Below are 20,245 nucleotides of genomic sequence, written 5' to 3' on the forward strand. Positions count from 1 at the left end.
CACAATAGTGCTGCTTTTGGAGAGGGAGAGATGCTAGTTTTTAGGATGGAGAGAGATGTGGTGTTCTTGAGAGGGAGAGAGAGAGTACAGTTGCATTTTGGAGATGTCCAAGTGTGGGTAAAGGAGAGCTAGTACATTACTTAAGAGAACCGTACTGGGGTTACTTTCCAACTAATACAAATGCACATCGTAACATGTAAAATGCCAGTTGTAAAATGCTACTAGTGGAAATGCAGCCCTCCCATCTGAGCTGCTTTAAGTCCTGTTAGGACAGACAAAAGAGAGAAAATATTTATTTACTCAGCGTGTGGTTGGTCTGTGGAATTCCTTGCCACAGGATGTGGTGATGGCATCTGCCTTGATGCCTTTAAAAGGGGATTGGACAAATTTCTGGAGGAAAATTCCTTTACGGGTTACAAGACTTGATGTGTGTGTGCAACCTCCTGATTTTAGAAATGGGCCAGAAGGCCAGATGCAAGGGAGGGTACCAGGATGAGATCTCTTGTTATCTGGTGTGCTCCCTGGGGCATTTGGTGGGCCATTGTGAGATACAGGAAGCTGGACTAGATGGGCCTATGTCCTGATCCAGCGGGGCTATTTTTATGTTCTTATGTTCTGTTTTGTACACTGAACAACAAAAAAACAGGGTTACCAGAGCGTACATTCATTATGGAGTGAATAATCTATTTTATAGATCATGCTTTATTTATAGGAATAAATACTTCTACACTGTTTTTCAACCAGTATGGAAAGTTTTTCCCAAATTCACTGGTTCAACTCAAGTATGGACCTCACGAACCAAACCTGAATAGGGAATGACCTGCACAAAGAATAATTGAGGCTTTATCAATTGCTCACACTATATTTGTCTCTAGTTCTGAGAATCCTGTGTTTGTACTCAACTTTAGTGTCCTAAAGGTTTAAATGGCTTCTGTGTGCCTTCAGAATAGGGAATAATATTGATGGAAGGGAATGAAAACTAAGTGTGCTAGGCCTGCAGTTCAGTGTCTGGGTTTTAAAAAAAGAATGCATGGACAGGTATACTGATTACCCCAGCAGGTAACTGGAACTAGGCAGATTTTGCTGGGAAATCAATGTTTTGACTGTCTTTAATTTTTGGGTGCATAAATTTTTGGATAAATTTCCAGCTGGAGAAGCCCCCTCCCCCTCAAGTTACTGCAGAAAAATGTAGGGAACAACCATTCCTTGTTCTCTGCATTAAGCTGCTGTCTTTTCCCAATACAGTTCTGCAGAGAAATTTTATTCCCTGCACCCTCCCTGCAGTGGAAGTTTGCCATGTATCTTTTAAATAAAGACTAATGACACAGTTTAAAACATGGCCGTATGAAGAGGTTCTAGTTCTTTATATTGCTTACTCTCTTTCCGGAGATGAGAAGGAGCCTGTTCTCTGGCTCAGCAGTGCTATTTAAGCCAAGGCTGCCGAGTGACACACTTGGATAGCTTCTGGTGCCATTCCTGTCAGCAGGAGAGTGAAAGGTCAATGGCTTACAGATTGCATCTTGTGATGTGGCAGCCGTTAGAGTAAGATCTTAACTTCTTTCAGTGTCCTGACACTACTAGCTGGCAGCTTGCTGGTGGATAAATGAAATATACCAATGCATACTTCAGGCAAAAGTTTTACAAGTTATTGTGGCAATTCTTAAGGGATTCACTACTGAATAATATCACTGACATCGTGAGAGGCTGCTTCTGAAGGGGAAGGTGGTAGTAGCAGTTGTTGGTGTTTCTTACTTAACTTACATTTTTAACCTGCCACATTCCAGTAGCTCCAGATTGGTAATGCTCCATTAAAGGGTACATAATGGAGGTAATCAAGTGATAATTTTTATGTGCTATTTCCCCACCACCTCTTTTAACTGTGAAATGAAAAATACCATACAAAGATTTTGAAAGACCATAAGGGTTGAGATTTAGTAATGTATCTCACTCATTAAATTTTTAAACTCAACACACCTATGGCAGTTGAGACATAGGTCTAAAAATGTAAAATGGGAATGCAACAAAGATTGCCGGCACCATTTAGGATGCTGGAAACAGGTTTATGGTCTCACGGGGAACAATTGTCAGAGCAGCTCCCCACAAGCACAAATTTCCAGTCTAACAATGTTCAGTTAAGTGTAAAAAGTTAGTCAACATGACGTGAGCTTGCTGGCAGTCAGTGTTCATGTCAAATATTCATGTAACCACTTGGCAGTCAAGAGTATCATTTACAGTAGCCTAGTTTTTGACACAGGATGATGGTTGCATGAGTCAGCTCTTCTAGTCCCTTGGTGCTAGAAAGCAGGTGGAAATTTGCCAGTGCAGATGTTCCTCACAGTGAGGACAAATACTGAAGGAACAAACAAGGCAGCCCCTGCCTGACTGGCTTAGAACTAGCTGTGGGCCATTCCTACTGTGCTGATAGTTGGAGGATTGCAACCCGTTTTCCAGTTTAGGAGTATGTGAGCCAGAGTCACATCCTGCATTGCTCCAACTCTTATAACTACCATGCAAAACAGCAGTATTTAATTTATTTTCTCCTGGTCAGAGGGACAGGGAATTGAGGAATGACAGGAGGTATGCTTGCTGAAGCAATGTATCATTCCTAGTGTTTGTGCATCAGAGTCTCATGCATCTGCTTTTCTTTGAGAATTAATATACTTCTAATGAGAAACAAAAAAGGCAAATACAACATAACAATACAAAACCAAATAACAAAGGATCAACAAAAGCAAAAAAAAAAAAATGCTTTGAAAAGATGAACTCCACATTAAATTAAACTACACCAAATCTTTAGCCAGCCACATTCAGTTGTTCTGAATAGAGATAGAATGAAAATGTGGAGTGGAATTAGGATTTTGGTGGCAAACCCTTCCCCTGACCTCAATGTGTTGATAGCCTCTGTGTTAGTTTTCTACAACTCCTCTGAATTCCTATCTCTCACTTTTAGCTGAATACTGAAAAAGCAATTTATGTGTAAAATCTAGAGGCAGACTCTGGAGCAGAAACAATTTTATTATCGATGCACACTATTGCATCCCTACAGCTTTCTTGTTTTCAAAGGTGTTAAAAAATAATTCATGCAATTTTCCTCTCTTTTGAATCTCTGCTTGTGATGAAAGGTGGAAAGCTTGGGCACAGAAACTTTGCAGAGGACAGATGCAAAATCTAGCCCTTTTCACAGAATCATTATGTGTTGTACAATAGCTGTGAAGGAGGACGGTGGCAGCAGGTAGTGCCCCCAACCCATGCATATTTATTCATTTGTAGGTGAGAACAGCACCTGCCTATTTATTTTTCACATTTTTACATAACCCTTATTCCAGGGAACTCATGGTGGTATACATGGTTCCTTCCCTCCTTTTGTCCTCACAACAACTCTATGAGTTAGGTGAGGCTGAGAGATAGTGACTAGCCCAATGTCACAGAGGGATCTTCATGGCTGAGCAGGGATTTGAACTTGGATCTTCCAGGTCTGCGTCCAGTACTGGAACCACTACATCATCCTGGCTCTCATGTCCTTGGGTTTCTCTCCATGCAATTAGGAACCCAGAATACAGCTGCATGCCATAGTCTCTGGTCTAAATGAATGTACAAAGATCAGGGTGGGGCTCGCTGATGTTATTCCTCTTCTCCAGCACTTGTTCATTTATTTTGAAAGGGTTTCCCTTACAGCTGTTTGTCTGTTGTAGAATTTTATGCTCTGCCAAAAAGCATGCTCAAGTTTATGATGAGAATAAACAACACTTGATGTTAACCACATCAGTGCCTTTGTTGTTTTTAAATGACCACTGCAGGGTTTCCCAATCTTGATAGGGACCACAGTGGGGAGAAGGATTTATCCCGTCCTCTCTCTGGATTTGCTGTTCCTCTACAACTGGTATGTAGACACTAAGGACCAAACCCTATCTAATTTTTCAGTGCTGATGTAGCTGTGCCAATGGGGCAGTCACAGAGGCTCCCTCAAGGTAAGCGGATGTTTGTTCTCATCTCAAGGCTGCATTGCAGCTGCATCGGTGCTGGAAAGTTGGATAGGATTGGCCCCTGATTCTACTGGAAGACAGAGCTACATTGACGTGTTTGTCCCCCAGTGAGTTCTTTAACTCCCAAAGCGCACCGCAAATGGAAAAGCTTGCATTACAGGGGAAGCTGAAAAACCGTATGCATATACTATATTGACCCTATGTGTAAATCTCTGAAGATGTTTGGCCACAGATAAATCACTAGGTTTTAATACATCCACTTACATTTATTAAATTGCCCTCAGAGAGAACTAGCCTGGAATATAATGAGGCAGGTTTGCTGTGTGCAATAAAGATTTTGTGTTTGCTGGGATGGGATGCAAGGGAGGCAGGAGGGGTTGAGGCACAGAGAAGGTAATTCTTGTTGAACTCCTTTCAGGAATGGAAGGCTAGAAGCAAACCTGTACATTTAGTTTGCTTGCCCTTCTTTTTAGAAAATCAGAGCACAGTGTACATGGTTTTCCAAGAAAGACTCCCACGCAGGTACTAACCTGACTCAGACACACTTAACACTAGAGATGAAACTATTTATTAAACATCTTCAGACATGTTCCTGTGCCTTCATACCCTGTTAGACTAGCTTCAGATGTGACATGGCTCTTTGGGAGGGAGGAAGTGCCTTTCTACGCACACTTCCTGTACAGTGCCTTAAACTTGAAATAACAAGTCTCTTCTTTTTTGGATACATGAGGAGAGCAGCACATGCCAAACTTCTTCTAGTAAGTCCACTATTTATTGCTTGTAACTCACTGGGAAAATCACGGGGCCGAAAACTTGGGTTACAGAAATAATAAATGCAACTTAATTGAGAACTGTTCTGGTTATTAGTTCCTCTAGGCTTTGGACAGTTTAGACCACTGATGATACAGAACCAACAACTCACACAGGACTCTACTGCAGAAGTGAAACAATTTCCTCCAGTTCATCCATGTGGCATGATTCTTCCTGAGCCCTCAGGACAAGAGCCCTTGCCTCTTCAAGTTGCTGTACATAATATTCTCGTGGAGGGATGTGCAAACTCTAGATTGATTTGGGGGTAAGGGGGAGGGTTTGTGCAAGCTACACCTGACTTTCCAAAGCATGATTTAAGTTCAAGCTGCTCTGAAAATGTGACTTAATTCACATGCAAAAACTGTTGGATTTGAGTCCAATTGGGCTTGGGGCATTTGTTTAAGGGAGTAAGTGGTAGTAAAGTGATCTGATCCCCCATGCAACTCCTAATAAGGTGCCTTCCTGTTAGCAGTGTCAGATGTTCAGGATGTGAAAAAGTAACTGTGCAAACAACATGACATCTGAACTCTCCCTGAAGCTCAGGTTTGAGGAAAGAATGAACGATATATTCAGTTTGCTCTTTCCAGAAGCAGCCTCTGCCGTTTTGCTTGAGAAGCTGCCCCTGAAATCCTATGATAAGTAAACCCATAATACTTAAAATAATTGGATGTTTAAAAATCAAATCCAGGAGCCGCAACTGGGTTATCCCTAAAAGTGGTTTCCTGAAAGAGGTTATGGGCTGGATGAGATTAATGAATGGAGACAAAATCCAGACAAAAAGATGTTGACAGTAGGCTGGCCCTATGCTTAGGGGATTGTGGGTCTACCTGTCTCGAGATAGCAAGCTTCTGGTTTCAGGATGCTTCTCCACCCTGCCATTCCTAAATGATTCTCAGGTTGTAGCAGTTGCAAAGAAAACCTCTTGCCTCTTGACCAGGGCCAGGCCAGCATTAAGGTGGACGCTTCAGGTGGTGAGCTAGAAAAGTGTACTGATATGGTGTGCCCTGGGCTTACCTGCCACTTCCCTTAGCCCATGGCCCACTCAACCATTCACCCTAGTCATGGTTGGGAGGTAGAAGAAGACTCCTCACCCAGCATGCTCTGCCCAGCCTGTTGGTTTGAAGATGTAATTAGGTGGGTCAAGTGGGAGTCAGTGAAAGCAAGGAGGCAAGAGTGCTCCAGCATCTTTGTGTTGCATTCCTCTCTCTTCTCATTTCCTTGCCTATAGCCAGGCAGGCAAGCAGTGACAGTAAATAATTTGAATGGCTGTAGGTTGCAGTTGCATGCAGATTTACCTGAGAGTAAAACCCAATTGAATACAATGGACTTACTTCTAAGTAAACATGGTCAGTCTAGGATTGGCCTACCGTATCAGGCTATGGTAAGAATTACTGTAATAATGTACATGAGCACTAAGTAAAGGTATCATATAAATGCAGGAGAAATGCAGGAGAACAGGAGAAAGCAGCAACCAAGTGGAAATGAATAAGTAAAATTTGACCATCAGGTTGCTTAAGAGATTCTCAGAGAGAAACTCTGAGATTCAAAACATCAATTTTTAAAATAAGTTTCTAGACTTTGTTGTTGGGCCAGACTAGAGATTATATGAATGATGATGTATAACCCTGTATGTTTTTTTTTTCTTTGTTAATAGAAGCCATGGTGGTATTTTATTTTTATTTATTAAAAAATATAAGAATTTGTTATATTATACACCACTGAAAATGGTGTGCAATATAAAAATAAAATAATTAAAAACATAAACACACAATAAAATAAAAAATTAAAAGCACTACAGGAGTTGGTAAAAGCAGTATCAAAGTAGCAATCAAACCTTAAAAAATAGCACAGAGTGAAACCTATACACGTTGATTAAGAAGGGGTCCCTAGAAGCATTCTCCCTCCTGAAAAGCCAAACAAAATGGCTGTGTTTTTAACTCCACTGGAAACTATATAAAGAGGGGGCTCACTCAGATCTTCTAGGAATTGATGCCGCAGATGTGGTACCACAACAGAAAAGGCCCTGTAGCTTGTGCTATCCCCTTTGGCTTCAGATGGAGGTGGTATCCTATCTGATGATTGTAGGGGGCATGCAGGATTATGTGGGAGAAGGCAAGATATCCCAACCCCATGCCATATAGCTCTTTAATCACCAACGTCTTTAGTTGGGCTTGGAATTGAATAGCTGCTGGAGCAATGGCATAGCAGACTCAAACTGCCAAGCCCCAGCGACCAAATGGGCCACTGCATTCTGTACTAACTGCAGCTTCCACACTGTCTTCAATGGCAGCCCCAAATAGATTGCATGACAGTAATCTTAACAAGATGTTACTAGGGTGTGTGCCACCATAGCCAGATCCAACTGATTCAGGTATGGTTGCAGCCAGTGCCCCAGCCAAAGTTGGGCAAAGATCCCCCTGGCCATACACATAGCTTGATAGTCCAGGGACATAGATCCTGGGCTGTGTAGCTGCTTTTCAGAGGGAGTGCTACACATCAAGTACCTGCATCACAACCTTCTGGACCAGGAGTACTGCTCCATCTTGTCTGGAGCTGATCCCACCCAGCTGGGAAGTATCAACTGGGGAGGAAGGAGCTTTTATCCTTTTCCTCTGCAGTGATTCTAATCTGTGGCTCCTATTTGCCCTGGGTGAGAAGGTGACTTATCCTGATAGCTGTTTTGCTATCTGTAGAGCTTCTGTATAATTAGGAAAAACAAACATGCAGACAATAACATGTATGTTATATCTTGCTTGTCCCGTATAGAGCATGTTGAGAAAATGATGGCACTGTTTGCCGTAACAAGCCTTTCCCAAATGCAGCCAAAGTACTTAAATGTCACCACATGTGGGTGCTGTGACAGTGACTGTTCCAAGCCTCCCTTGGGCACGCTGCTTTAAAGGAAGGAGAGAGACTTCCAGATTAACTCAGCAGAGGTAGGATATGACAGAGGCCCAGTTAAGTCAGAAGCTGGGAGCAAATAATATAAATTTCCCCCCCCTCAAAATCATACATTTTTGTTGTCCCTTTATTTTTCTTCTGCAAATAATGTGCACTGTTGATACATGTCAAAAACACTGATGCAGAAAAAAACCTTGAGTATTTTAGCTGGTAGGACTATTTCATATCCTCTCCAACTTTCATTGCACCCTGCGGCCCACAGGATATTCAGATAGACCTACTTTCAATTATTGCTATTGTTGAGCAGAGGAGGAAGAGATGGAGGAGGTTAAGTGGTTCTTCAGCATCTTAAGACAGAACAAAGAATGGTAATTTGGGAAGAACATATGTGCTGTCCACGTGCACTTAAGGTTTTTTTGATCTAGAATGAAAGATTGCATTGTGTTATGCTTTGTCTGTTGTTGCTGAGCAAGGCAGTGATGTCCTGCCAATATATTAACAAAGGAGCCACACACAACTTATCCCATTAACCTATCCCAGATCTTTTCACACAAAGAATGAACTTGCTGGCAGAGCACATGGGGGAGAGAATGGGGAAACCATTTGATTTCTCTTTTGAACGAGAAACATGCTCTCAGAGCTGTAGCAGAAAACCAGCAATTTCTCAATGAAAATAACATGCTAGACTGTGTGTATTTGCATTTTACTTATTGTTAGTTGATCTGCCATAGCGTGAGGAATATGGGCATATTTCCTGATGGTTTAGAATAAAACTTGGGCACTGGAGTAGAGTGTTTTGAAACAAATTTGCATAAATGTGTGGATTATTCCCTGTGAAGAGCATTTGCAATTGGTGCCAGGTTCTTTATTGCTAACATAAAACGTACATATGCTATTTTTCCCCCATCTTCCTTGTCAGATTCAAAAGGAATTCATGCTTAACTTACCCAGCTTGTGATTGTCTGCCAGTGGAACAAGAACTAGCTGTCTCATTTGATCAGAGAACAAAGTCCATATGTGGCCAGATTAGTTTAAAAGACCTTTAATTTAATCCTGAAAAACCTTATAGAAGCTCCAGACTATCCCTTCGCTTTTCTGTTGGAATGGCTGCAAAGAGCCTGTCATGTGCCACTTCAGTTGTGATAAATCAGCTCATTTGTAGCTTGATTCATTTCTCCAGCTTGGTGAGGAGATATGTCAGTTCTTGGTCTCTTATACCAGTGAATTTCAACCACTGTGCCATGGATGGTGTGCAGCAAATGGTCTGCAGATGTGCTGTGGGTGTTTGGAGGAGGGTCATATATTAGTTGGGCCATTGGTGAATGTGAGCCCCTGGTCAGCAGTGTGGTATGCCTTGTCAGTTGTCTAAAAACTGATGGTGTGCCTTGACAATCTTAGTGTCATGTTAGTGTGCCATGAGATGGAAAAGGTTGAAAATCGCTGTCTTACCAAGTATCCCATGTGAGCAGAGGGATGCAAGATAAGAACCACAGCAATCCTTCCTAGGAATTTTACCCTTCCTCAATGGAGCAAACTTTTTCATGTTGCTTCTAGTCAGTATATGAGTGTGTAGATCAGATCTGTACCACATCAGATCCACGAGACTGAATGCAAGGCAAGTATTCTGGCTTGCTTTCTTTTCCTTTTTGCAGCCCCAGGCAGGCAGGAGGTGTAGCAAGCCTGTAGTGGACTACTGTGCTTGGCTGGTGGGCTAAGCTGAGTTTGGTGAGTCATAGATTGTGCGGGTCTGATGTAGATGTACAGAAAATAGTACAGCAATAAGGATGCTATGTTTGCTACCTAGCCAGAAACAATCACATCTTGACAACTAGAAGCTACTGTAAATATGGTGGTTTGAAATCGATTTTCTGCCAAATGCAGGACTCCTTTCTAAGTAGGTACTTCAATACTTCACTGGCAGGGTTAGCAGGTTCAGGTGCTCCTGAACTGCATGGCTCGGGGGAGTAGTACCTTTGTACTACTTTGTAGTAGTAACTTTGGGACCAGGAAGGATTTCCTATCTGGGCGAACCTTTTGTTCTCCCAGCACACTGCTCCTTAGTGTGCTGGAATTATAGGGAAACTTGCAGTGTCTGTTGGAACTTGTAGTCTTTCAAGTGGCTACAGCAGGTGATTTAAATAAAGCAAAGGGGGTAGATATTGGCCAGGGAGTGTGCTTAATTGGGCATTTTCTGAGCCTCAGAATGGCTTAGTAAACGATACAGCAATTGCTGTAGTTGCTGAAAAGGCTATGTCCCAAAGGATGTTGCCAATTCCCCTTTAGTTTTGACATGCTAAGGACCAGCATGGTGGTGCAATAAAGAGGGGGAAAGAGATGAGACCCTTTTGGGTCCCACGTCATGACTATTGGTTTTTCTGGAATGCTGCTTACAGTGCAGCATGGAAATTAAGGAGAGAAACAAGGAAGTAAAGTAAGTAAAGGGGAGGGGAAGAAATCCAGTGAACATCCCCAGAAGTTGGAGAAGAATTTTGAAGTGTTGGAGAGCTTCTCTTGCCTTTTGAAGTGATCTTTTTGAATCTACGAGTTCTCTTATGAACTTCTGCTCTGAACCCAAATTTAGCAAAATTCACCAGCATCCCTAGTGATAGCCTCTTGTTTGCAGGTTGTCAGGTAGCCAACACCAGGGAAGAGAAAGCAAGCGAATCTTTCTACTGATCAAGCCAATGAGAATCTCAGAGAAAGCTGGTTAACTCGGAGCATATAGTTTTCTGAAGCAAGCAATGCAAAACCGTTTAACAAATCAGCCAGAATTTAAGTGCCACCATAAGCTCAACCAACTTTCTATTTGTATGCAGTGTTTTTTTTTGTTTTTTGGGGTTTTTTTTGTAATTTTGCCTTCTAGTGGAAACAACAACAACAACACCCCACAGTAAATAGAATAAATCAACCAATGCCAAAAATTTTGCCTCTGAGGAAGAAGGGAGGAGGGGCAAGCAGAGACTCCAATGGGATTGTAATGCCTTTTTAAAAAATATGGCTATACATAAACCACAAGCAGTGTTTTCAGACCATAAAATCCTTCCTGTACTATACTGGACATTTCATACTTTTGACATTTATTCTGCCGTGAGAAATTATAACCAACAATATGTGAAGTATGCATTTAGCTTTCTGCAATTATCATTTTTTAAACTGCTTAGAATACATTGATATGCCTAGTACTCTTGGTCAAGTCCACACTTCAACTTGCTTTAGGCTTGACTACATCACAGCACTCACTAATGTTTGTAGAGTTTTTCTGTAATAAATAGACTTTGACTAATGTATTTTGAGTTTCCCACTGTGTTCAAATGGAGCAAGGATAATGGTTTACACTGTCTCCTCTAAACAGAAGGAACACCAAAGCAATAATGGAAACGAACAGTGTCAGGGGCTTATTTTAGCCAATTATTTTTAATGAAAATGAAGTCCAAGCCAAAGTGCTTCAAAATAGGATTGTAGTGGAAGTAAATACATTTAAAAGGTTGCAGAAGTGTAGTGAATGCAATATTTTCCATCGCACCCCATCAAAGCACATTGTGGTTTGGTAAAATGGCACCCAATGGTCTTGTCATCACTCTCTTTCACTCTGTTTTTGCCCTTAGATCTCCCAGCTGATGACTGAGACGGGCCGAGAAGGATTGACAGAAGCTGCACTAAACCGTTACAATGCAGATAAGCCCTCTGTGTTCAGCTTTCCTGCTTCCCAAACCACCTGTGTTGCTAGTGATACATCAACAGGAACCTCAGTGGCAGCTTCCTTTTTTGCCAGGTAAGATGAAACCAGTAAGTGTACTCTGCATCTCTGGTTTGCCTGGGGGTGTAGACCAGCAAACCTAAAAGAAGTATGGTTAAGTAAAATAAGATTTATCAATTGGATTAGAGGATTATGTGCAATGTTACCAGCTGAAGCTTTCAGTGAAAAATCTCCTGGATATGGTTTTACATATGTTTTTCATATATGAACAATTTGTTTTAAAGGACAATGAAAGATGAGGCCTTTACTTGTGCATGGGGCATCCTAGGATTTGAAATTCCACAGCAGCCACATTTTCCCCCCCAGAATAATATAGCGTTATGTTAAGCATGAAACCTTTCAGCTAAAATTGAGTGTTGGGCGGGTTAGGACAGACAAAAGAAAATATTTCTTTACTCAGCGTGTGGTCGGTCTGTGGAACTCCTTGCCACAGGATGTGGTGATGGCGTCTAGCCTAGACGCCTTTAAAAGGGGATTGGACAAGTTTCTGGAGGAAAAATCCATTATGGGGTACAAGCCATGATGTGTATGCGCAACCTCCTGATTTTAGAAATGGGTTATGTCAGAATGCCAGATGCAAGGGAGGGCACCAGGATGAGGTCTCTTGTTATCTGGTGTGCTCCCTGGGGCATTTGGTGGGCCGCTGTGAGATACAGGAAGCTGGACTAGATGGGCCTATGGTCTGATCCAGTGGGGCTGTTCTTATGTTCTTATGTTCTTATGAGGTCCCAGGAACAGCCCTTGTGAATCAGGCCAAAGGTGCAATATACATCAGTTCGTCCCTGGAATTGGCTAAAGAGGAATCACCTGGCCAGAACTTTCTTTTGATGTATGGCTGCTGCCGAAAGCAGTTGTCCTACCTCCACCTCCTGCTCTGCCCTGTAATGTTCAATAATAAAAATGTGCGATCAGAGCTTGCCAAAGAGCTCCTGTGCCAAATGCTGCCCCTTACTTGATGATGTGCTAACTTCTGCTCCCCCCTACTTCCTGGATTGGAAAGGAAAGAGGGGGAGAGAGCAAAAGAGAAACTGTGGAGGAGAAGAGAGTTCTGAACTAGAGTGTGAAATAGTGGAGAGTAGTGGGTTAGAGTGGCAGAGAAACTCTAGCCCACCAGTCTCATCTCCTCCACACTTCCTTTTCTGCTCCATTCCATTCTTCCTTTTTCCGTACAGGTAGTAGGAGGAAGAGGACAAGCAATGGAGGCGAGTAGGCTCCCTGCCTATCTGCTGCCTGAAATGACTACCTCGTTCAGTCTTATAGGTGGGCTGACCCTGTGTATGATGTGGTATTGTTGCATTGCAAGCTCCCCTTCCACTGCGATGGATACCACTTGAGATGACATGACACCCGTGATGCAGTGATGACACGTCATGGCTTCTACACCAGTAAATGCTGCTGGAGGAGAGAGGCAGAGGAAATTTGAAGCTAGTGCGGTTGGCAAGACTTTGTCCATAACATGTTGTTCTAGCCTCTATTGAAGGGACTTGATATTTCATTGCACAGATATGGAAGATATCAGATCAACAAAAAAAAGTCTCTTCAGATTCAGTTGACACTATTCAAGAACTGAGATTACTAGTTTCTTTAATTGAAGAATTAAAGAATTGAGGGGATTTTTTATTATATGTGGTGGATATGCGAAAAAGCAAAGAAATACTGGAAAATGATATAAACTGTTACAAGAGGTATTGAAGTGTGTATTACCATTTAAACTGGTAACATTCCTCTTAAATGCGACATCAGAAACCAAGAATCAGATAAGAAATATTTTATTTTAAATATTAGTTTAGTGGCAAGAAGAGCGTATAAGTAAAAATTTGAAGCCTTTTTATGATTGGATAGATAATTTTAGATAAAAAAGATTGATTGTTTAGTTAAATTATTAATCAGTAGATTAACAAATATAATAATTTTTTGTATTGATGAATAATTTCGTTTTTAGACATTATCATTTTTTATTTTTTTTTATTGGACTAATGTATGTTGTAATTGATGGCCAATACCCTCATGTGTAACCTGTGCAGTCTCAGCCCTAAGTCTAACCGATTTTCCTTAATTGTATCTGTAATAAATAAATAAACTTTGTTATAAAAAAAAAAGAACTGAGATTACTAGGTTCAGCTCAGATCAAAATGGAGGGTGGTGGTGGAGGAAGATGCATATAATATGCGTATTGAAGACACTGTGCCTGAAAATCCCTCACTGTCTTGCCAAGAAACTGTAGTGAACCGAGGATGGGACAAGGCTTAGGCCAGGGGTGTCAAACCCCTTTCATACTGAGAGTCGAATAGCATTCAAGATGCCTGCTAAGGGCCAAAAATGATGTCATTAGGCAGGAACTGATGTCATTAAACAGGTCATAATCAAAAATAAACATTTTTTCTCACTTAGGAACTCATTAGCTACAAATGACAGAAGAGAAAATACACAAATCTTGATCATCTTTCAAGATATCGAAGAGCCCAGTTTTCATCTGGGCTACCCTTTCAGCAGTAACACCTCAGCTTACTTAGCAACTGAGAGCCTGAGGGCCGGATAAAAAGCTTCTGCGGGCTGCATCCGGCCCCCGGACCTTATGTTTGGCACTCCTGGCTTAGGCAAATAAATGTTCTGGTTTCCCTACAAACAGACTTTAACGGTATTTCTTTTTATTCATTGAAGAAATATATCCAATGGTAGGCTTTTTAAGGATTTTTCAAGCAACTTTTTGATCTAACCTCATTTTTCCCCCTCTGAGTGTTCACCATTTTGAAATTTGTAATATGTGATGTAATAAGAGAAAAAATGTCAATAGGAGTTTTGGCAGAACACTAACATCTGTTCTGTACAACATTTTCCTGATATTTCTAAAGCTCAATTCAGAAAGAGACTGACATTTTCAGTCAGTTTTTCACTCTGCTTTTGAATTCCCTGTGTAAAAATGGAAGGCTTGGTTTTTGTTAATTTGATTCTTCTTTATTTAACCTCCAAGGCCGCAATCCTATACACACTTGCCTGGGAATAAATCCCATTGAATTCATTGAGGCTTACTTTTAGGTAGTCATGAATAGGATTGTGGAATAACTCTTATAGATGCTTTTAATTTAACCTGCAGTGAAAGGCATTCAGCCTCTTCTAAAATTGAGAGAAACTAAGGTCCTAACCCTATCCCTTGTCATTGGTGCCAGTGTAACCATGCCATGGAGGTGCACACTGCATCTAGTGGTGGGGGTTGGGGATAAGGAAGTCTCCTCAAGGTAAGGGGAGTTTTATTCCCTTACCTCCAGATAATCCTCCTGATGTGCTATGGGTTTCCTTGGATCTGTGCCAACACGACAGCTGATGTACGTCCAAGGAGGGAAAAAAGGAAGGAACAGGGATTCCTGGCACACACTAGTGCTGCTAGTGGTTCTAGCAGCCACTCCTGTGCATGCCCTTCCGCTTGCACAATTGACCCAAAAGTGAATGACAATGAGCTGCATTTTTGCAACATTGTAAACCACAGTGCTCTGCTGGAGTGCCTGTTCTAGCAGTGTACGCAACTCAGAGGAATAGATTGTTAGTTGCTCAAAATCAGAGACTTTTTAAAGAATGAAAGTCTGTTTGTTGAATTTATTATCCTTTTGAACAGAATGTTGTGAAAATAGTTGTAGGTCCCTAATTCTCAGGCTGCCCTTTGTTTGGCACAAGTTAGAGATGCCTACAAACATAGCTATATTGAATCAAACCTCCTAATAATTTGTGGCTCACCCACCATCTGTAATGTTAACTAAACAATCACTGCAGAAGTGAAATACTAATTTAAATGTTGGGCAGAAATCTGGCCGTGGTATTTACTTTGGCATGAGCCCGGTTATGTAAATAAATCTTCTGATCCTTCACAGCAAGTGAGGACATTGTGTTTTGGCAACAAATGATTTGAAATTGTTTGCAGATTTTTAGCTTAGTTCCTACACGCTGCCTGTTTAACATGGGGTTGGATGATGATGTCTAGGGAGAGTTCTGAATTTTAGATGACTGTCCTTTATCTAAAATGTAAAATTGTTGAAGGGTCTACCAAGCTATAGTTCTCCTATTGCTTATACTGGAGTAGTCCCATTGATTTCCTAAAGGCCTGGCACCATGGCAGAAAATGCTGCTTGATCCTTACAGCGTCAGTTTATCACCCAAATTGTGCATTCCTGAAGAAAAGGCAAGTTGATGGATATTTGCAAGCACAACAGTAACTCTCAGTGGAGGTACAGGATTTAAGCTCCCTTACCCTTTAAGTAACATACTTCTCTGGGTCTGATCAGAATCATGATATCCTTGTAACAATCATTTACCTAGACCAGTGTTTCTGAAACTGTGTGTTGGGACCCACTAGGTGGGTTGCGAGCCAATTTCAGGTAGGTCCCCATACATTTCAATATTTTATTTTTAATCTATTAGACTTGATGCTACCATGGGATGTGATTGCATTTGGGGAAATGTTACAGACCTGTACTTTTAAGAAGCTACTATGTATATTCTTTTAACAATGATAGTCAATGGAGCTTACTCCTGGGTAGGATTGCAACCTGGAATTGTTAAAAATTTTCCTGCTTGATGATGTCACTTCTGGTTATGACATCACTTCTGGTGTGTCCTGACAGGTTTTCATTCTAAAAGCGGGTCCTGGTGCTAAATGTGTGAGAAGCACTGAGCTAGACCAATGTTCATAATAGACCATAACATTCATTTCCCATGAACAATGTCTGCACTGACAACTGAAATCTTGCAATTGATACTGAATATGTTATTAACATAGTTTGAGGCTAGTGAGAAATGCTGCACCTACTTTTGAGGGGAGAGCTGTGATTTGTGGTTTTGCACCTGCTACTTTGCTTGGTCTCTTTGTCATTGATTTCAAAAGGGGCAAGAGTGGATATGGAGATACTTCACTAGCAACTTCCCTTGTCCATATCCTGCTAAAATGAAAGGATGCCATCCAAGACTGGAATTCCCATTCGTTGCCTGGGGGTGTGTTAGGGAGACACTCCTGGTAGATTTCTCATTTCATGTTCAGAAAGAATGTTCAAAAGTGTTCAGATAATTTCACACAACTAGAAAACCATTTCACTGTTGTGTTGTTTAGAAGACTTGAAACTTTCTCTTGCTTCTTAGGCATCTCCCTGCCCTGTTCGACTCCCCTCCCACTTTCCATGATGGTTTATCTGCTCTGGCAGGTAGCCAGTGCTCCGACAACCCGCCTAAGAAGACTCCGGCCTTCCTGTTGGTGCTCTGGTAGAGCACACTGTTGGGATGCACTTTACATCTGCTTTACAGTAGCCAGCATTGGCAGAATGCTAGTTCTGTCAGTGGGGCAACCCAATACGATTGGACTGCTCAAGTGATTTTATCTGCTTTGGAGTCTACGTGTTAGATTTTAGTTCTTCAGTCTCAGGGCAGTAAATGTAAAAATTAAGAACATAATTAACCTTCTGGCTGTCTTGGTTATGGTTATGGTCTTGGTTGTGGACATGACGTAACTGTTATGTCTGGTTGACTATGTTGCTATTTGCATGTTTGTACTATTTTTCAAGTGCAGCATGGGATCCATAGATAGTTCTTTTATATTTTGACTTTCAGACTGAAGAAGAATACTGATGCCATTATTACAGCTACACTGATACATATAACTATAGTTCACTGTATCATGAACTATAGAGAATAGTGTTGTGAACACTAGACAATAATAGATTCAGGTGTCTAGGTCCAAGGTTAAAACACGACCTTTAAGTTTTTCTACACCTGTAAGATCTAAACTGCAGTCCTTTGATTTGGTAACTGTCTTCCCATTATAAGAATTACTGAATAAAGCAGTTGTTAAAACACAGCTGTACCATCTTTTAAAATTCCAGCCAAGGTTTACCATGTCTGCTGAGCACTGTTAACAAGACTGGTAAAAGAGCCAGTGTTTTCTTAAGACAGCAATTCATTCAGCCAGCTTTCTCCCTGCAATTAGTGGGTAGAAACTGGTGACCACTTGAAACTCTAAAGAAATCTCTGTGTAACTTCAAGAAAAGTTAACCTATGTCTAGCTGCTTTCAGCTTGGCTCAAGGGTATACTTCTTTCCAGTACGGTTTTACTTTATAACAAGACTACAGTATGGTAGAATAAATTGTAAAATGCCCATGTTGTTTGAATACACAGCTGGTTTGGCATCGTACCACAATTTAGTGCAATAATAAGTCCTTGTATCAATTGAGTTGAAATGACCATTTTCTAAAGGAAATCACTAGAAACTGAATCCAGTCAAATAGTTCTCCTGGGGGGCACTGAACAAGAAAAGTTCAGTGATACAGGATTGTTGGTTGTATAGCTTTATACTCAGCATGAATGGATTGACCCATTAGGACTCCTGAAAAAGGCAAGAGCATGTGCATGTGCAGATTACGATTATGCAGCAGCCCACCCTCAACATCCAACATCTGATTAGTACACTGGAAAAAAAATGGAGGGTACCAATCACACATACAGATCCTGGTGTGTGAACAGGCAAAACCAATACCATGATAATGAATCCTTCACATGAAGGGAAGGTTGTATGTACCGTGCAATAGCATGAGAAGCAAAGGAGAAAGACCAGATGAGTTTGGGTTCAAATATCTATTCAGACATGGTGTTCACTGACAATCCAAGCACTATCTCTAACCTAAACCTATCTGGCAGAGTTGCTGTGAGGATCAAATGAGACAGCCCTATCTCCTGAAAATCTAGATGTAAAAATGAGATATGAATGTGATAGATCCAGAATTTCCTATGAAAAGGAACGGGGAGTGGCAGGACATGGGCAGCAAAATATCTAGTCAGGTATCTCAAATGATTATATAAATATTCTATAGAAGCACTTTCTAAACTTAGTGTCTGTGTTTGGTTAGCATCCACCCTGTCCTAACAGCATGCTGTGAACTCCATTCAGCTTTAAGGAAAGACTTTGATCACTAGCTTTTTCAGGTCCTTCTTCAGGCTTCACACATACATGTGAGTGAATTTGTTTTTGAGCCTGGGTGAAATAGGACTGACAAAGCTCAGTCAACATAAATGATGGGAATGTGGGTGCAAAGGCCTTCAGTAAAATTTGCTTTGTTCACCAGTGTGAAGAGTTAACTGATAAGATGACCCCCACCTGAGTCAATAGGATTAAGCTATCTCAAGTGGCTTAAAAGACAGCTTGTGTGAGATGTGGCTGAGGCATGGTATCAGATTTTCACAGAGTTTTAGAACAGTTGTTCTTTTACTTAATAGTTAAACAATGGAATTAGTTATATGTTTTCAAATAAAATTTATCTTGGAAGTCCCTAAGCTCCTTAAGGATTGTGAGTTCTACCATGGATTTTGGCTCCTGTTGCTTGTAATTTAGAGTTTAATCTACTCATTTTGCTCAAATTTACTTGAACAAAGACAGAGTTACTTATTTTTGTCCATTGTCTCTTAGTTTGTCCCCCCTCTTTCATTGTTTGTTTGCTGGTGTTTAATCCTCTTTAATTGCTGGAAAGTGTACTTTGGGCATACTTTGTGATCCCTTACTTTTTTCTCCGACTCAGAATTCTTCCATTGCTAAAATCTGTTATTTTCAGCTTCTTTCTTAGATGCCTTCTATTAGCATTGCTCATTGCTTTGTTCTTTGATTTTTGTCTCAGATAGATTTTAATTCTTTGCTTGCTACGCTGCCCTAGTCTCTTTTTTTCTCCATATTTTTTATTACAGTCTAAGGCAGTGGTTCCCAATCTTCTGGGCGCCACAGCCCACCTCATCTTCTGTGGTGGGTCGCAACTTACCAGGAGGGAGGCTTCTTCTGGGTTGTGCCAAGCGGGCGACCCACTCTACTGGCATCTGCAAGCTTCCGAATGGCCTGCAGAAGCCTCAGAAAGTCTGGTTTCTGGGAGCAACCCAGAAGTGGTTTTCCAAGGCTTCTATAGGCCATTCTGAAGCCTGCAGAGGCCAGTAGAGTGAGTGGGTCAATGGCTTGATGCCACACAGAAGAGGCCTCCCATCCTCTTGGTGAGTAATTTAGCTTCTGGAATGGTTCTGATTTGGAGCCAAACCCGAATAAGGGCAGGTAGGAGGGCCCAAGTCATGACCCACATTTTGGGAAATCCAGGTCTAATATATTACAGCCACATATAATAGAAAATGTTAACATACTGTTCAAAGATAAACAAGTTAAACATTAAAGGTCTGCATTCACAGGTAAGTATTTCCACCTAATCATACAACTTCATAATATTAATATTCTAATATTACATTAGTATTGGTTTCCAATATCTTTAATTATTAATGGAATAATAATAATAATAATAATAATAATAATAATAATAATAATAACAACTACTACTTTATTTTTACCCCGCCTTTCTCCCCGAAGGGACTCAAGGCGGCTTACAACAGGTTAAAACAGATTAAAAACATAATTTAAAGCAAATAAAAACGTATTAACACATATCATAAAAACAGCAGTCAGATAAAAAATAGTCAGGTAAAAAGAGCATAGAGCAGCAAATCATAAAAGAATCAGGCCTGTAAAAAATATTAAAAGATGTTGAAAAGATGTTAAAAAGGCTGAGAACTCAGAAGGTTTGTTTAAACAGAAGGATCTTCAGGCCTCGCCGAAAAGTCTCAAGAGAGGGAGCCATTCTTAAGTCAAGGGGAAGGGAGTTCCATAGCGTTGGTGCCACTACTGAGAAGGCCCTATTTCTTGTTGCTGCCCCACGTACCTCCCTAGGTGGTGGCACTTGTAAAAAGGCCTTTTCTGATGACCTAAGAGGACGAGCCAGATTGTACGGAAGTAGG

General features: G+C 41.0%; 1 protein-coding gene across 1 annotated transcript in view; it reads left to right on the top strand.

Moving 5' to 3' along the window:
- The window catches only part of KIF26B (kinesin family member 26B), a 377,549-nt gene that overhangs the window by 158,951 nt on the left and 198,353 nt on the right, over positions 1–20,245 (top strand). Inside the window, exon 4 of the mRNA XM_066617657.1 lies at positions 11,300–11,466. Within this exon, the coding sequence (XP_066473754.1) occupies positions 11,300–11,466 (167 nt within the window). The remainder of the gene's footprint in view (positions 1–11,299; positions 11,467–20,245) is intronic.

The sequence above is a fragment of the Tiliqua scincoides genome, chromosome 1 (genome assembly GCF_035046505.1).
Source record: "Tiliqua scincoides isolate rTilSci1 chromosome 1, rTilSci1.hap2, whole genome shotgun sequence".
Classification (NCBI taxonomy): Eukaryota; Metazoa; Chordata; class Lepidosauria; order Squamata; family Scincidae; genus Tiliqua; species Tiliqua scincoides.